We start from the raw sequence: 26,945 nt of genomic DNA on the forward strand, positions 1-26,945 counted from the left end.
TCCTGTTTTGCTTTTATTTCCACACTCGTTTTTCCGCTTTTGCAGCTCAACCTTAATGGTGTTATTCATGCATTTAACCCCTACTTGATTTATTATTCGGACTCTAGGTAAAGAGTCAGCCATTTCCTCCTGCAAACACTTCTTAACCGCCTCCGATACAGGTCAGTCGTTCTGAGTGTAATTTCTTTTTCCTGTTTATTTGTAGGTTAGTGGGGAATCGGTAGCTGGAGATCATCCACCACAGAAAAGAATGAAGAAAGGTCGAGGTACTATCACTCCTGCCAGATTACAGTCTCTAATATGACGTTTCGAGGAAACTGGAAATTTGTCAGATCGCCCCTCCCACCGGCAGACCAGAGTTATCTGAAGCGCGTACCAGCATAGCGGTATCGCAAATAAATGTCCTAGCGGCACAATCAGCACTACTTGTTGATTGTGCCGCTAGGACACTGGAAGAGGCTGGAAGATGTACTAAGTAAATGGGGAGAGCTACTATCAGTTGCAAATGGCATGGGACCATGCTTGCGGGGAAAAAAAGTTCTTCACATAGCCATTTTTATACAGAATGGGACACCACCTCACATCGCATTTCCTGTAAAGCAGTCTCTCATCCCATCTAGTGAAAAACTATTCACCAACCGTAATTGTAAAACTCCACATGACCCCCCCCCCCACCTCCTTGACATCAGTAGATTTTTGGTTGCGGGCTATTTAAAGTTCTGAGTGTAGCTGAGCAGACCATTATCTATAGAGGATTTTAAAAAATGCTATTCGCCGCAAAATTGCTTGCATCCATCTGGATATGGATGCAAGGATTGTGAAATTCTTGCTCCACGCTTCTCTAAATGGTGTTCTCACCCGTTTCCAGAATAATTGCTTGTGTCGAGAGACACTTTGAACATTTACTGTAGTGATAACAGGTTTCCTGCATATCATTAAATAAGTTTTCTTTCAACTACATTTCTTCTCCCCATCAAAAAAAATCCTCCTTCTTTCAATTCAATTTCGTGCAAACCTCAGTTAACATACCAATTTTCTAATTTTTATGAATTATTGAAATATTTCGGGTCTAATGGGACACTCGGTTGTACACACACACACACACACACACACACCAGTTATTATATTTCTTAACTTCATTCACACTGCTTGGACACACAACATCCAATGGCAAACCATTCCATTCACGTACCACTCTATGAGAGAAAAATGTAACAATCAATCTCTTCTTCACAGCATTCTCAACTTCCAAGCATGTCACTTGTCTTTTTCCCAACCTCTTTAAAATGAAAAATTACATCAACTGAAATTCCGCATGACTCTTTCAGAAGTTTGTTTTTCTCTATCATATCACTCTTCTTTCTCCAGTTTACTATTGTCTGCAGTCTACGAATTCTCAATCTCTCTTCGTAATCAATATTTCACAATCCTGATATCATTTTTAACACTGTGATTTGCACTCTCTCTCTCTACTATATCAGAATCAAAACGGAAACTAGGTGACTAGATCTGCGCACAATAGTCAAAGTGCGGTCTTATCAAGGCTTTTTAAAGAGGCAACATGACATCCTCATCTTTATATATGAATATTAGTTGTAGCATTGCAATTACATTTTAAATACAGTCATACCCCGACTTACGCAAATCCGGAGTTACGCGGTTTCTTATATGTACGTATTCCCGTCCCGCTTCACACCTCACCACTAGTCGAATCTTTCCGGCGCCGGCCGCATTCTCCAGTGTCGCACATGCTGTGAACAAGCACTGACGTGTTTCGCGCGGTCTCCATTCATACACGATTTTTATAGTTTACAGACCTTGCGATTGTTTAATGTTATGTTCTTGATAAACATTTTATCACATAAAAAATAATAATGTCATCCAAAAGAAGCAACTCCAATTCTTCTGCTGCTAGCAAGAAAAGAAAAACATTGACCTTGGAAGCAAAACTCAACATTATGAAGGATTTTGAAGGCGGAATGAAAATTTGTGAGATAGCAAAGAAGTTCGATCTACAGGAATCCACAGTAAGAACAATCATAAAAGAAAGGTTTACAGATTTTGGAGGGCGTATATTCTAACGAAGAATGAATTGTAGCCACAAGGTAACGAATAAAAAAATCATTAGCTTGCTATGAAGAAATTTTGCGTGACAAGAAAACGATATTATGCCATCAGACGAATCTATTAGCTTTTATGAAACTATCGACATCAATATAACTTTCGTTTTTTTATGTACGAAAAACTACAATTATGATTATATTTCTTAAAAAATATAGGTGTTTTTGTAAACCTTTGGTCAGAATTGTATGTTTGTATATATAAATTACAAGCAAAATTATACCCTGAGTTACGCGAATTCGACTTACGCGCTTTTTGTTGGTCCCACCTACCGCGTAACTTCCGGGTTTTACTGTATTTATGTTTTGCATTTGCAATCTCTGCTACATGGACTCTAATTTTCAAATTCCTATCTACTAACACTTCAAGATCCCTAGCCGCATCGGTTTCTTCTAGCATAATCCCACCAATATAATACGACATTGGATATCCAATAACGCCAAAGTGAATGATTTTACATTTACTAACATTTAGCTGACATCCATTTTTCAACAACAGCATTCCTGATTACCCAATCTCTCTTTGCATCATCATCAGCAAATAGCTGTGTGTCGCTTACTAAATCCTTCCCAATATCATTAATGTACAGATTGAATAATATCTAAGCAATGATCCTTGTGGTGCACCACTGATTACCAAATCTTGCAGATACACATCCACCGTGATACCACTTGTTAATATCTCTCAGTCACCCATTTTCTTATCCACGCTAATTTGCTGGAATCAAAACCCATTTTCTCCAATTTATGCAACAGTATACAATGCTGTATTCTGTCAAATGCTTTAGCAATATCCAAAAGTATCATGGTATATCCATTCGCTTTATTTAGTTCAATGGCAACATTGTTATAGAAAGTGAACCAATTGCTGAAACATGGCCTTCCCTATACACCTAGCAAATCTGTTGCTCATTGCAAAGTACAGATTCACTGTCAATCCATTTCTGAATGCGAGCTCTAACCAATTTTTACAAAATTTTTACCATCACTCCTGAGATACTAATTGGTTGATCGTTGGATACGTCGGTCTTTACACCACCCTTGTACAATGGAATTACCATGCATTCTTTCCATTTCTGCGGAATCTTCTTGTTCTGAGACTCATATTAAACAGCCACTTCAGCTGAACATTCTTTTATCCCACTTGCTGATATCTCATCAGTCGCTATTGCTGAATTCTCATTCAGTTTGTGCAACAGCTCTAATACCTCGTCCTCATATACATGAGTTTCTTCATCCAGTGAAGATGCAGCAGTGAGCTCTGTGTTGCATACACCAGTTTGATATCCTTTAACAAAATGGGCACTAATTACTTGAACAACCTCTTCTTCATCTGGTGATGAAGAAGAGGTTGTTCAAGTAATTAGTGCCCATGCCATCTGCATGGGCATGCCATCTGCATTAAAAAGATTTATTTATTCATATTCATTCTTTCTTTTACTTGCAGCATATCAATATATTTCTTGTGCGTTGTGTTTAGCATGCAGAGCCCGTTTCTTTCCATTCTCAGACTTTGCTTCCCGTACAAGAGTTGTAAATATTCTAGCCTTCACATCATCATTTTCATATGATTCTCTTGCTTAATAAGGTTACACATTCATCCGACTCCTACCCCATTTATTCTTCGAACTTTCGGGACACACACACTGGCATCACGTCATTTAAGTATTGTTTAAATGATTCCCATTTACTCTTGATATTCTTCCCATCCATGAATCGATCCCATTCCATGGAACTCAGCATACCCCTCAATTGGTCATAATTTCCTCTTTGTCGTTCAGCATGTTTTCTGAATGGAACATTCATAACCTTAGTCACTTCCCGAATGAGTATTGCATGATCACTATCACCAGTCAGAGGTAGAGTTGTTATTTCTTTAACTGAAACGACCTCTGACACTATAATCAAATCTAAAACTTTTTGACCTCGAGTTCCTTATGTCACATGCTGCTTGAGGAAGTTATCTCGCAAGATCTCAATAATTCGGTCTAATATTTCTCATGAGAATTTTCTGCTACCCAACCATCGTGTGGATAATTAAATTCTCCTGTTATGATTACTCATTTCGCGCCCGTCGTCTCTATTTGGTGATGGATTCCTTCATCAATACAACCGATCCACCAGGTCTGTAACAACATCCCACTATGTAATTGATCTTATTAAATTCCACTTCACACCAGATGGCTCAAAATTCACTGAAACATGAAATACTATTTGTTGTACTATAATCATAGGTCTCAACTCTAACTGGATTAAAGTCATCTGATATCATAAGTGGCATGCCCCTTCCTGTCCTATTCTGTCTGTGCTTCCTAAAAATACTATATGCTTTACACCTGATACCAATTAGTATATCTGATTCTGATAGCAAGGTGTCACTAATGCCTGCAGTCCGAGGTCCCAACATATTGACAAGCCAACAAACTCTTCCCCATTGTTTCTAATACTCCTAGCTTCCGTATATAAACGTCATAAGCTACCTGCATGTTCTTATGTGTGCTCTTGTCTACAGCCTGCATGACACAGTTGAACAACTTGCAGACCTCTATCCTTCTCTAGTGCTTTATACATGTAGACATCTTTGCACTCTTTTGATTACATTTTATGATGGGACCGAACCTGACGAACACTAAGTATAAATTGTTCTTCCCTTATAATCATATCCATGATAATTCCCCTTTCCATCATCAACACAGTTATATAAAACTGTTGCTGTTAGACTCAAATTCTCAACATGCGTCTTTTTATAATTTAGTTTCTCTGAATCTTTGTCGTAAGTCTCATATCAGTTATTAGTTTTTCATGACTGTTTCACGAGTCGTGAAAAACTTTTGTAGCGTCGCGTGTGCATTTAGGTTGTGTGTGTGCTGTCGTGTGGCTTATGCAACACGCACTAAAAAATTCCTGTCAATTTGGCGATATGGTTGCATTTTAATTTATGTATTGATTGTATGAAAGTTTTAAGAGTGCATAGTGCGCTCTTTTTTAATTGATTCAGTGCAATTATTTGTAGGATAATTTTGAATACTTTAATTTATCAAATATGGAAAGGATAAAGTTCAAATAAACAATAACTATGCTTCATGCACACCGTTTATGCGAGAAGCACAAAGGGATTAAGCTTCGTGGTGTGACTACATTTTCATTGGCAAATACTAAAGTGCGACACAAATAATTTGAATTTTGATACTATTTTTAAATAAACCCGTATAATACTCACAGAAATCAGAAAAAATAATCACTTGCAAGATTATTATTTTTCCAGACTGAGCCAAAGAAAAGCTGAAGTAACTCGTTTTACCTCCTTTTTTATACACAAGTTCCAAACTTCTTCGACTATATATTCGGTCGCTGATTGTATGATAATAATCATACAATCATATATATATTTATATAATTATATATAATCATATATATATATATATATATATATATATATATATATATATATATATATATATATATATATATATATATATATATATATATATATATATATATATATATATATATATATATATATATATATATATTTGCTTTTAAGCATTCATTTATTTATTTTTAATGCATTAAAATGCTGTAGTTGTAATAAGTAGATTTCTATTTTGTATTAATCCCAACTGCAGTGTAATTTCTAACAGTGCATCCTTGAAGCATCTATTAAGCTTATCTATGGATGATATCGATGGCTATTGCTTTTTGGTTTGGTTGCTATAGCGCAATTTGAAACGCATGCATGCACGCACGCACGCACCCATCCCCCCACACACTCTTCACTTAAGGGGTATGCCCTAGCATACCCCTAAGTGACACGCAGCCACATCGCTCTACAGCTGCGAGAAGTGTACGAGGGCTACACATCAAGGGCAGGTGCTGTTAAAGAAGTGAGCCCAGCAAGTGGAGAGAATGTTGCAGTGGGAATGTTGAATGTTGGAAGCATGACTGGAAGGGGAAGAGAGGTGGCAGACATGATGAGAAAGTGGAAATTGGACATTTTATGCTTGTAGGAGACAAGGTGGAAGGGGGGGAAAGGCAAAGGAACTAGGAGACAGGTATAAATTGTTCTACTCTGGAGCGAATAAAGAGGGGAGAAATGGTGTCGGAATTGTGGTGTGTGTGGCAGAATGAAGGGCGAACTTCTGGAAGTGGGTAGGAGGAATGACAGGATCATGCGAATGAAACTGGGTCTTGGAGAAGAGCAACTGGTCGTGTTATGTGTATACGCCCCACAAGTTGACTGTACAGCACAAGAGAAAGATGAATTCTGGAACGCGCAGATGAAGAAATGAGGGAACTGGAAGAAAACTAGATGGTGATTGTTAGACGAGACTTGAACGGACACATAGGGAGACAGAAGAGGGACTGTGAAAGCTGCATGGTGGCCATGGAGTGGAAATGATGAACAAGGAAGGAGAGAGGATTTTGGACTTTGCAGTAGCGTTTGATCTGGCAATTGTGAACTCCTTTTTCTGTGAGAGGGAAGAGCATTTGATAACATTTAGAAGTGTCAGCAATAGTTTACAGATTGATTACATTTTGACTTGAAGAAAACATCTTAAGGCAGTAACAAATTGTAAGGTAATCCGAACAGATCAAGTGGTGCAGCAACACCGGTTGCTGTGCGCAGAATTTAAAATAAAGTGGAAGATAGGAACCTTTGAAAGCCATGGGAGGAAGAAAATTAAGTGGTTTCACTTAAAAGAAGAGAGTGTGAGGAACCGTTTTAGGGAGAAGGTGTTAGAGAGAGAATTTCGGTTGGACTAGAAAGTATACAAGACTGGTGGAGATATAATTCAAAAAGTAATTCTAAGCTGTGCAATTGAGGTGCTTGGTGAAACATCTGGAAAGATTAGAGAGCAGAAGGAGGGTTGGTGGTGGAATAATAATGTACAAGAAGCAGTAACGGATAAAAGGAAGGCAAAGAAGAAGTGGGTCGAGTCAAGACTCAAAGAGGACAGAGAGGAGTACAGAGAGAAAAAGCGAGAATCCGAGAGACTTCTTGTACAGGCAAAAGCCATGGCATATGATCAATTTGACCTTTATGATCAATTAGAAACAAAGGAAGGACAGGGAAAGATTTATCGATTGGCAAAATGTAGAAATAAGGCATCAAAGGACATCGTACGTATGAGGCAGATCAAAGACTCTGAAGGAGAGGGATTAAGGAGGGATGTGGATATAAGAAACAGATGGAGATATACTTATAATATTATACTTATAATATACTTTGAAGAGCTTTTGAATGAAGAAAATGGGGGCCTTATGAGGGAATGGTGAAGAACATTAGTAGAGTGGAAGTGAAGGAAACCATAAAGAGGACGAAGAATGAAAAATCGGTGGGCCCTGACAGGATCCCAGTGGAGGCATGGAACTGGGGGAAGAGGGAATTGACCTGCTGTGGGACCTGTTAATAAAAGTTTGTCAACAGGAATATATACCTGAGGAATGGAGGGAAAGTACTCCTGTCCCCATCTACAAGAGTAAATGGGATGCCCAAGACTGTAAGAATGACAGAGGAATAAAGTTGATGCTCAAACAATGAAAATCCTAGAGAGGGTTCTTGATGGAAGACTGAGGAAGGAGTTGGAGATTGCAAAGGAGCAATTTGGCTTCATGCCTGGTCGATCAACGACAGATGCTATCTTTGGGTTATGACAGAAGAAGTGACAGCTAAACTGGAAAGTTGGAGGAAAGTACTGGAAGAGAGAGGTATGATTTAGCAGAAGTAAGACAGAGTATATTTGTTGCAAAGTGGATGGTAGTCAGGAGACATATCTGGAGCTGGAAGGAAATGTCATCAGGAAGGTCAGTGACTTTATATACTTAGGTTCAACAATGAAAGAGGATGGTGAGGCTGAGAAGGAAGTGGGATGCAGGATACAAGCAGAATGGAGGAACTGGAGAGAGATGGCTAGAGTGCTATGCAATAAGATGGTGCTGATCAATCTACAGGGCAAAATTTACAGGATAGTAATGAGACCAGCTATGACGTATGCTATGGAAACTGTGACCCCTGAGGAAAAATAACATCAGCAAGATGGAGGTAGCAGAGATTAGAATGCTTAAGTGGATGTGCAGTGTGACCAGAATGAATCGCATGAGAAATGACTATGTAAGGGGAACGGTGAAAGTTACGAACTTAGGAGCAAAGATACAGGAGGCAAGGTTGAGAGAGTTGGGTCATGTGATGAAGAGTGAGGAAGAGTATGTGGGAAGAAAGTTCACGCACATGGATGTGCCGGGGAGGATGAAGTGCGGACGGCCAAAGAAGAGATGGTGGAGGAGGACTTGAGGATGAAGAACTGGGATGTGGCTACAGCCCAAGACAGGAGGTTGTAGAGGAGACTCACCACAAACGGCAACCCTACTTAAGTGGGAAAAGCTGCAGAAGAAGAAGAAGAGTTTAGCGCAAGCAATACTTGTTTGCTGCAATACTTTTTATTAAAGGCATTGATTCATTGAAAAATTTGAGCTCACTATCAGTAATGCTTAGAGTAGACTGACGATATTTCCTTGAGACAAAAACAGGACATTGGGATGGCAAAAATGGGATGGATGTTATATGATATTCTGCATTAATGAAAAAGTAAGACGATAAAAAAGTTTTATTAGATAAACATATTGAACTTATCATTATTCTTCAGTGACAGAACCTATACAAAAATTTAGGTAGGTGCAGAGGGAGGAAGGGGGGAACTGTATTTAACCACGATAGTACCATGAATATTTCTCTGATGAAGTGATCTTATGCAGCAAATTTCGGTCATTCGACATCTTATAATAAACCTTCTCACACTCCATGATACAATTTTGTCTTACAACTAACATAGCCCTCATTGTCTCAACATTTAATCTAGATTTCCATTGACCACATACTGTTCATAACAGAAAATATTTTTTTCCATTAAGGAAATATCGTGAGTAGACATAATACTTACTAATATAATAATGGCATTAACTCACGTAAATTATTCTTTATTCGTAGAATTTTCGCCTGAGTATCACAGGCACCATCAGTACAGGCACAAAAGCTAATTAAACAATAACTGTTATATTCACAAAGCGCCACCTAAGTAGCTAAGGTTAAATTTCTAAATTTATTTTTTAAAAAAATCTACCCCCCCCCCCCCTTGTGGGAGATAGTACTCTATAAAACAGCAAATATTTCCTAACTTGTAAATTGTATACACACACATATATATATATATATATATATATTTATATATATTAAAAGAAATATATATATTAAATATATTTATATATATTTAATATATATATATTTTTATATATATTAAAAATATATAAAAAAGTGTATATATTTTTAATATGTATATTTATACGTATTATTATTATTTTTTTTAATAAATTTAGAAAATTTAACCTTAGCTGCTTAGGTGACACTTTGTGAATATAACAGTTATTGAAGTTAAGGGATATTACATCCCATATTGTTTCATAGCCGAATAAGAAACTCAAAGAGTTTCCTGCCGAATATAGAAACTATATAAAGTTCGTCGAGTCCAAGCGTAAGCAAATAACTGGACAGTGCAACACCTAACCCATTTGGTAGTGCAACACTAAGGCAATTCATAGTAAAGGCAGAGCAAGCTGCGATCACTATTCTTGGTATTTACCCACAATGTGAAACCCAGCTCCTAGGAGCTGTATTACTGTTCTACATTATGAGAGAAGGTCACTACCCAGATCGGTTTCAATCTTTATTGAGGTGTATTTAAGTGAAGACCTCTCTAAAAATTAGGACGATCCCTAGACCACTCAATAGTGGCCGAAAGACCGTCCAACTCAGTGTTGTTCCACTCAGTGACAGACTCAGTCCGTCATCGAGAAGAACTTCTCAGCGTTGTTCCACTCAGTGACAGACTCAGTCCGTCATCGAGAAGAACTTCTCAGCGTTGGCTCTACCCAGTGGCAGGCTCAACCCACCACCAGCCATAATCTGTGGTGGCCCTGCTCAGAGACAGCGAAAACCTATCCCAAGCAGATCCTCTCATATATCTAGTGTCCACCTCTCATCAGTGAGTAGGTGGACCTAAATAATACCAAGTTTGTAGCGAACAGAACTTACATATACCCTACTATAAGAATTGCCAAGAAGGTGTCCTAATAAATTACTAATTATATGAAGATCCAAAGGCTTCAATTCGGCGACATGAACTTATTTAAGTTAAGGGATATTACATCCCACATTGTTTCATAGCCGAATAAGAAACTGAAAGAGTTTCATGTCGAATATAGAAACTATATAAAGTTCGGCGATTCCAAGCGTAAGCAAATACCTGGATAGTGCAACACCTACACTGATGAGACCTACACTGATGATGAACAATACTCACTGATGAGACCTCAATAAAGGTTGAAACCGGTCTGGGTAGTGACCTTCTCTCATAATGTAGAATAGTAATACAGCTCCTAGGAGCTGGGTTTCACATTATGGGTAAATACCAAGAATAGTGATCGGAGCTTTCTCCACCCTTACTATGAGTTGGCTCAGTGTTGCACTACCAAATGGGTTAGGTGTTGCACTATCCATGTATTTGCTTACACGTGGACTGGCCGAACTTTATATAGTTTCTATATTCGTCATGAAACTCTTTGAGTTTCTTATTCGGCTATGAAACAATATGGGATGTAATATCCCTTAACTTAAATAAGTTCATGTCACCGAATTGAAGCCTTTGACTCTTCATATAATTAGTAATAATTATTGTTTAATTAGCCTTTGTACCTGTACTGATGATGCTTGTGATACTCAGGCGAAAATTCTAAGAATAAAGAATAATTTACGTGAGTTAATTCCGTTATTATATTTGTAAGTAATATGTCTACTCACGGTATTTCCTTACTGAAACTTATATCGAGACTTCACGGAGAGTCTACTTCCAAACAATGTGCCAGATACCGTAAAGTATTAGTTAAGAAGGCGAATTGCATTAACAGAATAATATTCCTAAAGCGCTGTAAGATGGCTCAAGTAATTCCTACCTGTTGTAAACTAAAAGAAGTTTTTAAGTCTCAAAGAGCCCATCGCATTTATTTAAAGGCCAGTAGGTCTCTGTAAAATTATCAGCTACAAGAAGCAAAGAAATCTCTTGCTCTTCTGTACAAAGAAGTAGAAGATATCAAGAACGCTATAGAACTTGTATTAGAGACTGAAAATTTTAACACCATTTTACGCATTTCATCGACGTCATGCCGAAAAGTTTTTAATGATTCCCGTGATAGATTAAAACGCAAGTTTGATTCATTGGTGAGCCGCCCCAAATCTAGCAATATCATCACTGATACAGATAGAGTAGTGATCAATGTATCTGACCGCCTGCTAACAGACAGCGAACGTTTTGTTCATAATATTTAAAATGTTCTAGACCTCTCAATTGCCGTTGCTCCGAATAAAGTACCCATAATAGATATTTTCCATATTATAGACAGAGGTATTCGATCCTTACCCTCAAAAAGCAGCCAACAGAACAAGATTTGAGTGTGCAATTCTTTTTAGCGCCAAGCCTCCTCAGCCGAACCTATCGTACGCTCAACAAAAAATCACTGAAATCGCAAAAAAATAACAAGAACCTGATTATTGCGAAAGCTGACAAAGGGAAGGCTGTAGCCATTCAAGACAGTAGGGAATACGAGAGAAAAATGTCACTGTTACTCCGCGACTATTCGACTTGGCTTATAAATAAAAAGGCTTAATGCCCTTATAGAAAAAATATCGATATGGGATGAAGATAAAAAGAAAACACTAAAGACCTCCTTAGGGTGTCCACCGAGATTATATGGTCTTCCAAAAGTGCATAAGCCAGGAATTCCATCCAGACCTGTTGTAGACTGTACAGATTGTCTCACTTACAAAATATCAAAATTACTGCTAAGTATGTAAAATATTCGGTTGATTTCAGAAATTAAATTTCCGATCTGTGCATCTAGACGAATCGGAGATTATGATTAGTCTAGATCTTGTTTCGCTATTTACGAATGTTCTGCTGGCGGAAAGCATTGAATTACTACACAAAGAATTTCCTACAAACATAGTCAAATTATTTGAATTTGTAATAAAGTCCGGTTATTTTTCTTTCAAAAACCAGTTATACCAACAGATCTAAAGAACAGCAATGGGTAATCCAATATCTCCTGCTATTGTCAACTACTTCATGGAGCACTTCGAACAACGTATCTTTGACAACATTATACCCAGACCTAACCTATGGTTCAGATATGTGGATGACATTTTTGCCATATGGAAGGGCACTTCGGAAGAATTACAACAATTTCTCTCAAAAAACAAACAAACAAAAAATGCACTTCATCCAAGGATCCAGTTCACCCTAGAAGTAGAAGTAAATAAATAATTAGCCGTTCTAGACCTCTTAATTCTTCACCAACCAGATGGTAACTTACAATTCACAGTCTATAGGAAGGAGACTCATTACAGGCCAGTACATCCATGCTGAATCACATCACCATCCCAGTCAAAAGGCAAGTACCATAAAAACACTAGTTCGGAGAGCCCACTCTTTTTGTTCTTCAGAAGTATTACAAAAAGAACTACAATATATTAATTCCTTCTTCATATCCAATGGTTATAAGAATTCCATCATAAAAATAGCTTTAAGTAGTCATGCTCCAGCATCCTCTCCAAATACAGAAGAACCTACGCATATACCTATCCCCTGTGTACAAGGCATTAGCAATTAGCTAAAGTGGTAAAACACTAAATATTTGTCTGGCCTTTTGACCCATCAGATAAATCTCTACATTCCTCATGTCTCCAAAGGACAAGATCCCACATCTCAGCTATCCAGGTGTCTACCAGATTCCCTGCTGTTGTGGATTATCATATTTTGGACAAACAGGAAGATCTGCTCTGCTCTGGTTAGAAGAACACGTCGTACATCCAGTACCTTGAACCTGAATAGTCTGGACTTGCAGAGTATGCTATCAACACCAGACATAGAGTTCAGTGGAACAAGACAAAAGTCATTCACAAAACGTCGGTTCCTAATGGAACAGCTTTACAAAAGAACATGTGAAACGTTACTTCACTCCCCTAACCTAAACAGGTCCGATGGTCTACAGCTTTCCCCCTTGTGGGAAATAGTACTCTATAAATCAGCAAATATTTCCTAACTTGTAATTGTACACACACACACACACACACATATATATTTTTTTTTTAAATTTCTTTTTTTAAATAAATTTAGGAAATTTAAGCTTAACTACTTAGGTAGCGCTTTGTGAATATGAAAGTAATGTTTAATTAGCCTTTGTACCTGCACTGATGATGATGCATGTGATACTCAGGCAAAAATTCTACGAATAAAGAATAATTTACGTGAGTTAATTCCGTTATTATATTAGTAAGCAACAGAAAATATTCTCTCTACAGGTACTGTACTTCCTGGAAGAAAAAGAATAACCTCTCCAATAATACAAAACTCTTAAAAATCTAGGCGTTTTTTGCTCATTTTAGAAAATAAAATATGTACTTTTGTTCCATCACTTGTACACAGCTTCTCCAGTTAAATAAATTTGAAATATTTCTGGAGATCCTCATTAAAATGCAGTTTCGGCTGTTTGACATTGCAAGGATACACTTAAAGCTTTAAAAAATAAGGCTTAAAATTTTAAAAATATGAAATTTAAACCACCGGTATTGAATAACAAAGCCACCGGTTAGCATACAGGCAAAACAAAAACTAACGCTACAGAAGAACAGACGCCGCGTCTGAGACGCGCAAATGTTGCCAACATGTTTTTTAATATTTTTTTTTTATAATTTTCTCTTGAATAAATCACTGCAAATAAGTATTTAGTATCGAACAATGTGACTCCATGGTTATACAAATTACTGGTATCCATGATATTGATATACAATTATAAGCTATATTCATAGCTTATAATTGTATAAGAAATAATTTATGATTGACCAATATAAAAGTTTTTTTTTTTTAAAATAACGAAACCTGTAGTGCGATCATAATTAAAAGAAACACACGTATTAACCACAGTGAAAATTATTTAATTGTAAATATTTCATCCTAAGTATCTTAGGACATCATCAGTACAGTAGTTTAAAACAATAATAGGAATAACATACAATTAGGGCGCATGGTTACAATAGAATCTCATTAAACGTGCGTAACGTGTTACAAAAAAAAATAAATAAATAAAATAAAATAATAATTATTTAACACAATTTTGTATGATAATTTCCCATACTTTAGGAATAGTAAGAACGTCGTTGCGGTTTAAGTTTGGTCTGTGTTGTAGGGCTTCAGAACTTTCTTTGTATAAACGTTCATGTTTATATAAAGATCAATGTAAAAGTTTAGACTTTTCCCAATGGATCCTATGGTTTGGATTTTCAATTCTGTGTTCAGAGAAGCCAGATTTTTGCGGCTTAAAAAGACGAATGTGGTTTTGATGTTCTGAGATGCGTTTCTGAAGAGACCTACCTATCTGTCCAAAGTAAGGCAATTTACATGAGCATGGAATTTCATAAACGCCAGGCAACATCAAAGGTGAGAGTTTGTCCTTAGGAGAAGGTAACAAGTTGTAAATTTGGTTGATAAGGTTTGTAAGAAGTGACAAAATTGTATTTCATCATAATTTTAGAAAGACGTTCGGAGATGACGTTGACGTAAAGTATGGGAATCGTATGGACTTCTACCTGTCTGGTTTGATGTGTGGAGAAGTGACTGATGATTTTTTGAGTTATTTTCGGATTATATCCATTTAGGATGGCTTTATTTTTGATTACTTCTAATTCCTGGTTTAAAGATTCTTCAGAGGAGCAGAATTTGTGTGCTCTGGAAACTAGTGATTTAATAATGCCAGATTTCTGAGATGAATAATGAGCGGAAGAATTGTGAATGTAGCGACCTGAGAATGTAGGCTTGCGAAAGACAGACGTGGCGATGGAACCGTCTTCTATTCTTTGGATGTGTAAATCCAAAAAGGAGATACCCTGTGGAGATTCTTTTTCTAAAGTAAAGTTGATGCGATGATGAAGAAGGTTAATTTTATCTAGAAACAGTTGCAATTCATGTTCGGGATGATCCCAGACTGCAAATACGTCATCGACATATCTTAACCAAAATTTTGGTTTGGGTTCAAAAGTGAATATTTTTTCTTCGAGGTGTTCTAGAAACAAGTTTGCTAGGTTTGGTGATTAAAGGAGATCCCATTGCTGTTCCTTCTTTTTGCTTGTAAATTTGACCTTTTGCAATAACGAACTTGAACAATTCAACTATATCAGACGGAAATATTTGAGTTAGTAATTCCATTGTTTCTTTGTGGGGAATGTTTGTGAAGAGGGAGACAATGTCGAAGCTGATTAACAAGTCCGTTTTTGATAGTTGAATGTCTTTCATTTTTGTATGAAACTCAGTAGAATTTTTGATTGAAGAGACTGAATGGCCTATGGGAGGGCAGAGAAGGTTAGACAAGAATCTTGATAACTTGTAAGTTGGACTGCTGATAGAGTCTACGACAGGTCTAAGTGGAACAATAGTTTTGCATAGCTTAGTTAATCAGCTTCAACATTGTCTCCCTCTTCAAAAACATTCCCCATAAAGAAACAATAGAATTACTAACTCAAAAATTTCCGTTTGCCATAGTAGATTTGTTCAAGTTTGTTATTGCTTCAGGTTACTTCACCTGGAATGATCAAATTTACAAGCAAGAAGAAGGAACAGCAATGGGATCTCCTTTATCACCAAACCTAGTAAACTTGTTTCTAGAACACCTTGAAGAAAAAATATTCACTTTTGAACCCAAACCAAAAATTTGGTTAAGATATGTCGACGACGTATTTGCAGTCTGGGATCATCCCGTACATGACTTACAACTGTTTCTAGATAAAATAAACTTTCTTCATCATCGCATCAACTTTACGTTAGAAAAAGAATCTCCACAGGGTATCTCCTTTTTGGATTTACACATCCAAAGAAAAGAAGACGGTTCCATTGCCACGTCTGTCTTTTGCAAGCCTACATTCTCAGGTCGCTACATTCATAATTCTTCCGCTCATCATCCATCTCAGAAATCTGGCATTATTAAATCACTAGTTTCCAGAGCACACAAATTCTGCTCCTCTGAAGAATCTTTAAACCAGGAATTAGAAGTAATCAAAAATAAAGCCATCCTAAATGGATATAATCCGAAACAACTCAAAAAATCATCAGTCACTTCTCCGCACATCAAACCAGACAGGAAGAAGTCCATAGGATTCCTATACCTTACGTCAAAGGCATCTTCGAACGTCTTTCTAAAATTATGAAGAAATACAATTTTGCCACTCCTTACAAACCTATCAACCAAATTTACAACTTGTTACCTTCTCCTAAGGACAAACTCTCACCTTTGATGTTGCCTGGCGTTATGAAATTCCATGCTCATGCAAATTGTCTTACTTTGGACAGATAGGTAGGTCTGTTCAGAAACGCATCTCAGAACATTAAAACCACATCCGTCTTTTAAACCGTAAAAACTGGCTTCTCTGAACACGGAATTGAAAATCCAAACAATAGGATCCATTGGGAAAAGTCTAAACTTTTACATTGATCTTTATATAAACATGAACGTTTATACAAAGAAAGTTCTGAAGCCCTACAACACAGACCAAATTTAAACCGCAACGGCGTTCTTACTATTCCTAAAGTATGGGAAATTGTCATACAAAATTGTGTTAAATAATTTATTTTTATTTATTTTTTATTTATTTATTTTTTGTAACACGTTACGCACGTTTAATGAGATTCTATTGTAATCATGCGCCCTAACTGTATTTTATTCATATTATTGTTTTAAACTACTGTACTGATAATGTCCTAAGATACTTAGGATGAAATATTTACAATTAAATAATTTTCACTGTGGTTAATACGTGTGTTTATTTTAGTTTTAAATATAAAAGTATATATTGGCATTTTTATTAAAACGACGGGACAGTCGGGAAATGCGAAAAAAACGATATTGTCCCATTCAAAACGGTATGTATGGTCAGCCCAGCTTAGAGTGAATTATCCCACAGATGGAAAGTTTTCTTAAAACCAAAGGAACTGTATATTGTATTTAAAAAGTGATAGAGGATTTCTTTTCTTTTCTTTTTTTCTCTTCCATTAGATTACGGGTTAAGACCTTATGAAGAAATTTTCGACATCAGGCTCTATGTATGGCCATTTCCATAATCTCTCTGAAGCTTGATAATTGTGAAAATTCCTTCAAGAACTGCAGCCAAGCTCTTTTTGATCTGCCTCTTGATCGTTTTCCTCTAATCATTCCATTCAAGACTATATTTGGTGGTCTCTGAAAGGACTTATCTAGAGGTTTCCAAAACCTGTTAGAAATGTAAATTATTATGGAGCCCTTATTTTATGTTTATTTTATTATTATTACATTTTACATTTCTTGTCCTGTATAAACGGCATTTGCATCCATAGCGCTAGACTATAAAAAAGAATGTTGTACGTTCAGTTTTAGTCGCCGACTACTAGAACGTTTTTCCAAGCCTTATTTTTGTTTTGAGTTAATCGATTTCTGGCACTAGCAAGTGCTTCTCTTTTATCCCAGAAACTCAAGAAAATCGATGATGTAATTCACGTCATTGCAGACATTCATATATAGTGTAGGTTCAAGGACCTTGATATGGTGGCAATTGTCTGTCACATACTCCTCCCCAGGTGCAACCAAAATCCGTGATAGTCGTGGACAAACTATTCTATGATTGCCTAAGGATGTCAGTTAGCTGCTCACTACACTTCAATAGGTAGATAGAGTTATTTACAATACAGTAATAATAATGAATTAAATATTTACATTTTTATAATAGTTGCTTTGGATGACATGATGTAATACCATACAAGTTTAAAATTCGTGTTAAGCTTGTTTAAGGATGACATTGCTTAGTTATTGATTATTGGTTCTGTTCCTGTAGTGTTAGCAAGTAGTTCAGATATATACACTACATTGGCATCAGCACAGGACACACACCACTTTAACAAACACAACAACAACGACAGCAATAATAATGGTATGTTCCACTGGTTCAAAGGCTTGAACTTACGAGGGGTGTTCAAAAAAAGACCGAACTTTTTAAATAGCGCGCTAACTGGCACGAGCGTATCTAGCGTCAGGTTTTTACAACAAGCTGTCATCTGTCCCGTTCTGCTATGAGCATTAGTTGTCGAGTTATATCCTGAAGTGAGCATGCGCACAAGCTGTTCGTCGGATTAGTGACAAAGAAAGAATTTGAAAAACAACGCGCGCGCGCGCGCGTGTGTGTGCAATTTTCCTGCAAACTTGGTAAAAGGTTTACAGAGACATTTCAGTTGCTTAACCAAGCAACTGAAATGTCTCTGTAAACGGGGAGGACTGTAATGATCTGAATACAGTGCAATAAGTGGTTTAAGCGTTTCGTAAACGACAGACCGTCTGTCAGTGAAGATCCCAGGCCTGGACGACCTTCCACATCAACAGACGACAACCATGTCGAGAGAGTTCGTGCTGTGAAAAATGTCGTTTAACCGTCCGAGAAGTTGCTGACGAAATGTACATCCGCATACGATCTTGCCATCAAATATTGACTGTAAAACTTCAGATGTGTCACGTCAGTGCAAACTTCGTGCCGCGTTTGTTGACTGATGATCAGAAAGAGGACCGTGTTGAAATCAGTCAGAAACTGCTTGTCAATGCAAATCTTATGAACATCATAACAGAGGATGAGACTTGGGTTTATGGCTATGATGTTGAAACCAAGATGCAATCGTCGCAGTGATGGGGAAAGAGTCTTTCCCCTTCACTGTCGAGTCTATTTTTGTTCGAGTCTCCTCGACCAAAAAGCGAATAAGTCGGCCAAAGATCAAGGTGATGTTGGTTGTATGTTTTGATTGGAAAGGAATTGTCTATAATGAATTTGCATCACGTCGTGAGATAGTAAACCATAGAGAATATTCAGGAAAATACGATAAGAGAACTGCGTGCATCACCAAAAATGCGTTTCAGGAAGCAATCCAACAATGGTAGAAACGTTGGGAATGGTGTATTGCCACTAGAGGGGTAGGACTAGTTTGAAGGAGACAGTGCTTAAAATGTAAAATGAGCAATAAATCTTTATAGCAAAAGTTCGGTCTTTTTTTTTTTTTTTTGAGCAAATCTTTTTTATTGCCCGTATTAATCTACTTTGATATTTTTGATTCACAACATTTTCGGAACTTCTCTTACATATTACTCTGTTTTAAGTTTTTTTAAAAAATCTATAGATGCTTAAATATAAAGAGCAACAGGCTTCATTTCGGCGATATAAACACTATTTCAATTAAGGGGATATTAAATCCCACATTGTTTTAAAACCGAAAAAGAAACTCAGAGATTGGAATCAGAGAGTTTCGTGCTGAACCTTACATGAGAACTTTACTCACCTTTGCAACGAGTTGCCCGGTATTGTACTACGTACTAGGACTACCTGAATTAGCTCACGCTAGTATTCGCCGATATTTTTATAGTTTACTATATTATTATTATTATTATTATTATTATTATTATTATTATTATTATTATTATTATTATTATTATTATAAAACCTCCATGGAGTCAAAGACTCATCGTGGGAGGTCCACTGTTATACACACAGCTTATCATACTGTGCCTTAAATATATTCACTGTCTCTGCACACGCCACACTCTCGGGCAAAGCATACCAATCACTCACCACTCTCCATGAAAAAAAAACCTGCTCCTCACTCCCTTGCTCACACCCTCCTTATACAGCTTCCAGGAATGACCTCTTGTTCTCCTGCTATCCTCACCCATTCTGTGCAAAACCTCCCAGACGTTAATCTGGTAATAACCACTCAACAGCTTATATGTCTCAATCATATCCCCCCTTCTCCTTCTATCCACCAATTTCTGCAAATTGCATTTTGTCAATCTGTCTTCATACTCTACATTCCAGAGACCAAAAACCACATTAGTCAATCGCCTCTGAACTTTTTCGAACGCAATTTCATCTTTTTGAAAACCAGGTGACCAGATCTGTGCACAGTAATCCATATGTGGCCTGATCAAAGCCTTATACAAAGGAACCATAACATCCTTACTTCTACAAGTCAATGTCCTCCGCATCATTCCCATTATCCGCTGTGTTGTCTTCACTGTTTTAGTAACATGTCCCCGAAATTTTAGGTCCTTGTCTACAATCACTCCAAGATCTCTCATTTCCTCTACCTCTTCAAAGATATTCGCACCGATTGTGTACTTTACATCCCATCTCTGCTTCCCAAATTTCAAAACCTTACACTTTGAGACATTGAATTGACATCCCCACTTATTTACCCATTCAGACAGTGTATTCAACTCCTCTTGCAAAGTTACAACATCCATACCACTCCTGATAGCTCTGCAAACAACTGCACATCACCATCCAGACCTCTCCAGATATCATTTACATACAAATTAAACAGCAATGGACCCAAAACAGACCCTTGAGGTACACCACTAGTAACTTTCCTCTTCTGGGATATCGCTCCTCCATAGACAACTCGCTGATGCCTATCACACAACCAATCTCCAATCCAGTGAACCAATCTACTGTTCAGCCCCATCCGTTCCAATTTAATTACCAGCTTGTCATGTGGCAATTTATCAAACGCCTTTGCAAAATCTAAATGTACCACTGTATATGCAATACCCTTATCCAACGCATTTGTCACTTTATTATAAAAAGTAAGCTGGTTGCTAAAGCATGATTTTCCTTTAGTAAACCCATGCTAGCCACTAAAGAGTATTTTTCTGTTGTCAACCCAATTCTGAACTTTATTCCTAACTAACTTCTCTAATACCTTGACCACAACTCCAGACACACAGACTGGTCTATAATTCAAAGCCTTACTCTTATCACCTCCCTTATGAATTGGAACAATTTTACCTTCTTTCCACTCTTTTGGAACTTGACCCAGTGAGAGACTCATGTTGAAAAGATATACAAAAGCTGTTGTTAACTCTCTGGCACATTCCCTCAAGACACGTGGTGAAATAGCATCAAGTCCCACAGCCTTATTTACATCAAGTCTATTCAATTCCTCATATACCTCCTGTTCACTTACTAACAGTTCCTCCTCCTCCTCTTCTCCCACTACTCTCAAGTTCTGAATGATGTCACATTCGCAAGAGTGAAATACCTTTAGAAATTGCTCATTAAATATCTCAGCTATATCCTCCGCAGCAGTTATCATTCCTCCGTTTTCACCAATCAATCCCATTCTACCATAATCATTCTTTCTTCTACTGGCGACATATCGAAAGAACTCCTTAGGATTTTTTTTGGCCGCTTTAGCTAACTGCTGCTCATACTGCATTTTTGCTACCCTTATCAAGCTAGTCACCTTCCTCGCCTGCTCTTTGTACTTCTCATGCAACTGGTTGTTATATATACTCATCTTGTGTTTCTTCCAGAATACCTTCTTCTTCCATATTGCAAACCTTATCTCTTGATTCATCCATTTTACACCCACTCTGTTTAGCCTCTTGACCCTTGGAATACACTCTGATATTGCTCCACCAAATAGTTCTTGAGTATGGCCCAAGCAGCATTGATATCCTTTCCATCCAATTCCTCTTTCCAATGTATTATCGCCAGCTGTTTCCTGAGTTTTCATAATTACCAGTCTTATAATTCCACATGAGCCTGTGTAGCTCAGTGGATGTGGCCATTGCATACCACGGCGCTTGACCGCACGAAGGAAGACTTGCTTTCGAGTCTAGTCGGCGACTAGAGGAAATTTTTCTATGCCTTTTTTCGACCGGTTCCCGAGTTAGTCGATCTCTGGCACGGGCAAGCAGGTTTTTCGTCCCGTAAACTCAAGAAAATCGACCGTAGAACCCACATTATTTCAGACATTAAATATATTGTGTTAGGGTTACGAACCACGAGATGGCGGCACATTTGAGCCGTCTCTCTCTTCACTGTGTACCGCTTAATTAGTGATAGCCTTGGGCCATCTATCTCTGATTGGTACCAGTGGAGATTGAACTTCCCACTCAGTCTCCAAAAGTTAGATAGGGCTAAATGGCCTCGCCTACTCCCGTATAGGGGAATAAAAAGGCGTTAGCAGATTTTTTTTTTTTTGTAATTCCACATATATCCCTTTCTAACAGACGTCCTCGAATGACTGGTCACCCTGCACGTATTCGGCATGAAACTCTCTGATTCCAATCTCTGCGTTTCTTATTCGGTTTTAAAACAATGTGGGATTTAATATCCCCTTAATTGAAATCTATAGATGTTTATTTAACAAATGTTAAACACAATTAATAATTTTAATCATTGTTAATTATTAGAAAGGTCCGAATATATCAATGAATAGGAATATAAATTAAGAGTTATGATACAGATGGTACAGAAGTTTAACTTCTCATGATTTCAAAATCTTGTTTATTCTCTTTACAATGCAATACCGTCTAAGCTAGGGTTACCATATTCTAAAATTCCAAAATGCTGACATCCCATCACCTGACCAACGCATTCCGGATACAAACATCTAACCCAAAAATAAATACATATGTTTGAAATCTTTACTTTTGTAAGCTTTTCATGAATTAGATGTGATGAGTATGCTTATTAGAACACACAAAAATATGAGATTTTAAGTGTCATCATAAGTCTTATGAAACAAGAGTAGGCATACATGAAAAATAATTAGATTTATCACACTACATACATTTCTTTGCAGCCCTTGCATAGTTTTCACTAGACCTAATTTTCTTTAGCAGTTCTTTGTTTCGACACAAATAATTGAACATATTTTTACATGTAAAATATCTGTAATTAAATTTAACTATAGCAAGTCCTTTCGCAGATTCTATGGTAAGTCTATTTCTTTCCTCGGTCCACTGAGCTTGTATTAATGAAAAGAGCCTTTCAACACTGGCAGATATTTTCATTATCAAAATGCCGACATGTCCGCATAAATGCTGATATGGTAACCTTAGTTTAAGCAACAACTAGTAGTAATTCTTCACATTCCACATGTTCTTAATATATTTGAAGTTACTTTTCGTACCAGTCGTGTTTTCTAAGGCAAATGTTTTTACCACCAGCTGTCGCCTATCATTGTTGACTGTTCGTTGGCAGCTCAACCTTTGGTTACAAAGCGTTAAAATAATGAAAGGGCGTTAATTTTGATGGTTAGCTGTTACTTGGAAACTATAACTAATGTCGAGAGTGAAACTCAGAAGTATCGCTGAAATTTGTGCTGATTGCGGAGCACCAGGTATGTGTATACGTGATTGTGTCATTTTATATACGTATGTATATATGAATTTCCTGAATAGGGCATGTTTCTTGTGTGCAGTATAAACATGGTAATTAAAACCCTTGATAATTTACCTCTTCAGTTTTCTTAAGGCATTTAAATGTGCGAAAGAGTGATCTCATCGTTAATATTTTTAACTTATATAATTTAATCGGTTTAAATAATGAAAAATTAAACATGGAGGCGTTCTGAGGGTTGGCTAAGCAAAGAAAATTTTGTTTTCCACATGAACGAGGCAGAAGCCGGCTCAGACACGTTTGTTGTCTATTGCAGTTCCCTGTTATGTCATTCTGGTTTCACTTAGATATTGTAAAATATAATTGTATTTATCGCAATCGTTCCAAATGGGAAAAAAATATAAATTATATAACCGATAATCATTTATTTATAGTTGATAAATTATAATTAATATACTGGATTGATTAGTTGCACATTAAGTTAACTTCCAGCTCCAGGATTTAAATTCTTGTCCCAGCAAGTTTATTTTATTTTATTTGTTATTATTATTATTATTTTTTTTGAGGTGTCACTGATTACTTGCAGGATTCATGCTGCTGCTTTTCAAATATATTCTGCCTTTAAATACAACTTATACCCATTATTCTTAATGATGGGATACAGTGCAGTATGTTTGGAAATTGTTGTGTGATATCTTGACATGACATGAGGAGCCTTGATGAAAGCTTTTCAAGTGAAAGGAAATTGGTTTCATATGGAGATGGTATTTTCCTCATGGGAACTTGGGTTTTCACACTTGCGAAACAAGCGATCTTAGAGAAGAACACATGCAATTATAAACAAGACTACATTTAATCAGTATTCATCAGAGAGCAGTTGTATGACTGAACAGAACTACTAGCCAAAATTGTGGAAACCTTTTGGAAAAAAGTTATTTTTGAGGTTTGATGGCTCACACCACTTTTTTTTGGTGTAATACCATAAAATTATATATCAATGGAAAGATAATTTACTCAAGAATGTAATGCAATAACTTTTATGAAGGATTTTTTTTATTAGAACAGCAGTTATAAAGAGAAAAGTAAAACACATAGAAAAAATTATATACAAAAAATTCTCACAGTGTGAGTTAATACTTAGTTGGGTAACCTTTAGCATTAATTACGGCCTTACAATGCCTTCCCATGGAGTGAACCAAGATTGAATTATTGCTTCTATTAATTGGGTTTTATTGGAGGGGTTGCTTCTGACTAACAAGTTTCTTTAGTTGGCTCCATAGATTTTCGATTGGGTTAAGGTCTGGGCTATTCCCAGGCCATTCCAGCAGTGGAATATGATTATCTTGAAACCACTTTTTGCACACAGCAGCAGTATGACATGGAGCTGAATCCTGTTGAAATATAAATACTTCATTATCTTGGAAAAGATCACGTGCGGAAGGTTTCAGTTAGGGCTCAAGTATTTCATTTATGTATTTTTGGGCATTTATATTCTCATTAATCATGCAAATTCTGCCCACACCTTTTGATGTCATACAACCCCAGATCATAACACTAAGTGGGTGTTTCACGGTAGGTGTAATGCAATCAGGATGCAAATCTTCTCCGATTCTTCTTCTCACGTATTTTATACCATCACTACCAAACAGGGAGATTTTGGTCTCATCACTCCAAATAACACTGTCCAGTTAACATGGGTTTTAGCCCAGTTTAATCTTTTCAACCTTTGTTTGAGAGATAAAAATGTCTTTTTTCGTGGAATTCTAGCATTTAGACCAAATTCATGCAGTCTGCGCTGAACAGTCCTTGCACTCAACTTCACATTGTATTGTGCCATTTCATCTTGTATACACCCAGATGATTTTCTTCTGTCACGTAGACACAGTGTCTCAATTCTTCTATCATCGCTTGCTGTTGTGCACCTTTTCCTGCCTTTACCAGTCTGGTTTTGTAGTGACTGAGTCTCTTTATACTTCTTCAAAAATTTAGAAATGCCACCTTTGATTACGTTTCCACCAATTTTTCTTCTAATTTCTTCATAACTGTAGCCTTGTTCACTTAATAGTACTATTTTGCATCGCTTTCTGGGTGACCAGTCAACTCTTTGTGCCATTTCTTTAATTTTATTATGTTTTACAAGCTCACTAAATGAAAGAACACACAAAAAAAGCATCCAACTTGATAGCAATCACATAACACACTGATAAATGTCCTCCTCTCAGCTCCAATACATGACATCAATAGCTGAATCCTCCTGTGATCTTATTGGCCATTGCCAAAACAATATGACACCTGATTGGCTCTATACACTCGTGCTCATTGGCTACATTCAAATGAAGGAAAGCTACTTCTTATCAACCTAAGCAAGTTGTGCTTCTTTTTTCTGGTTATTTGGCTATAACTTTTCATAGAATACAGATAATTGGACAAACTTTGCATTACATTTTTGATTAAATTATCTTCCCATTGATATATAATTTATGGTATTACACACACACAAAAAAAAAAAAGTGGTGTTATGAGCCATCAAACCTCAAAAATACACTTTTTCCAAAAGGTTTTGATAATTTTGGCCACTAGTGTATGTATAAGCAGTAACTACCAGTAGAAATAATAATAATAATTCTTCTCTCATACTGAAACTCTAAGGTTCTTTGTTGCAGGTATCTATTTCTTCCATTCTTTTCTTGAGACTCCTGGAATTCCCATCTCAGCTAAGGTTTTTTTTTTTTTTCTTTTTCCCAACATTCTATATAGGTTGCTTTCCATCAGCACTCATTTCAAATGTGTGTTTAGCCTAGGGGATGTCAACCCATGGGTGGCGTGGAGCCCTGGACAGTTAGCAATGTAGCCCATAAGATCTTAAACTTTTAACATTATTATATGATATGAAAAATATGTTATCTTTCTTTCCATTTTGATACAGGAATTTGAGAATAGGTTTCAAGATTTCAGATAAAAAATTATCACTTTACATAATTATCATGTAAAAAAACAATTAAAAAAATGTAAAAAGAAAACATAAAAATGGTTTATATTAAACTAAAGTTTTACTCAAACACGGTAGTTGTCTCCATAATTTTCCAAAATGTATTCGGATCACCGTGTAAGCCTAAAAGAAAGGATAAAAATTATCAATTTGTTTGTATATTTGTGACTCCATTTTCAGTCAACATAAACACATTATCTTTGAATTTTCAAATGGAATGTATAGAGTTGCAATCAGATATTCAACTCAAAGAAAAAAAAATTGATCATGTCTCTTTGCTAGATTTTTATATGACCTATCTTCCCAGAGAAAAATATCCTTTGTTTCACAATCACGCTTTATTCATGTCATTGCTTTTTGGTAGTACATACATTTGTGAACAACTATTTTCAAGAATGAAACATAAAAGTTAGATCAAAAATTTCTGAGGAGAACCTTGAGAACTCGCTACTAATTGCAACCACATCTATCGAACCAGACATTGATGCATTGGTTTCATGCAAACAAGGCCAAATATCTCGCTAGTTTTATGTTTATGCTGCCCCCT

General features: G+C 36.7%; 1 protein-coding gene across 1 annotated transcript in view; it reads left to right on the forward strand.

The window, feature by feature from the left end:
* Positions 1 to 26,945, forward strand: part of Git (ARF GTPase-activating protein GIT1) — a 707,749-nt gene that overhangs the window by 24,500 nt on the left and 656,304 nt on the right. The window contains exon 2 of the mRNA XM_090400625.1: positions 206 to 266. Within this exon, the coding sequence (XP_090256751.1) occupies positions 206 to 266 (61 nt within the window). The remainder of the gene's footprint in view (positions 1 to 205; positions 267 to 26,945) is intronic.

Source organism: Typopeltis vanoorti, chromosome 1 (assembly GCF_054136105.1).
Source record: "Typopeltis vanoorti isolate ZY-2024b chromosome 1, IOZ_Tvanoo_1.0, whole genome shotgun sequence".
Taxonomy (NCBI): Eukaryota; Metazoa; Arthropoda; class Arachnida; order Uropygi; family Thelyphonidae; genus Typopeltis; species Typopeltis vanoorti.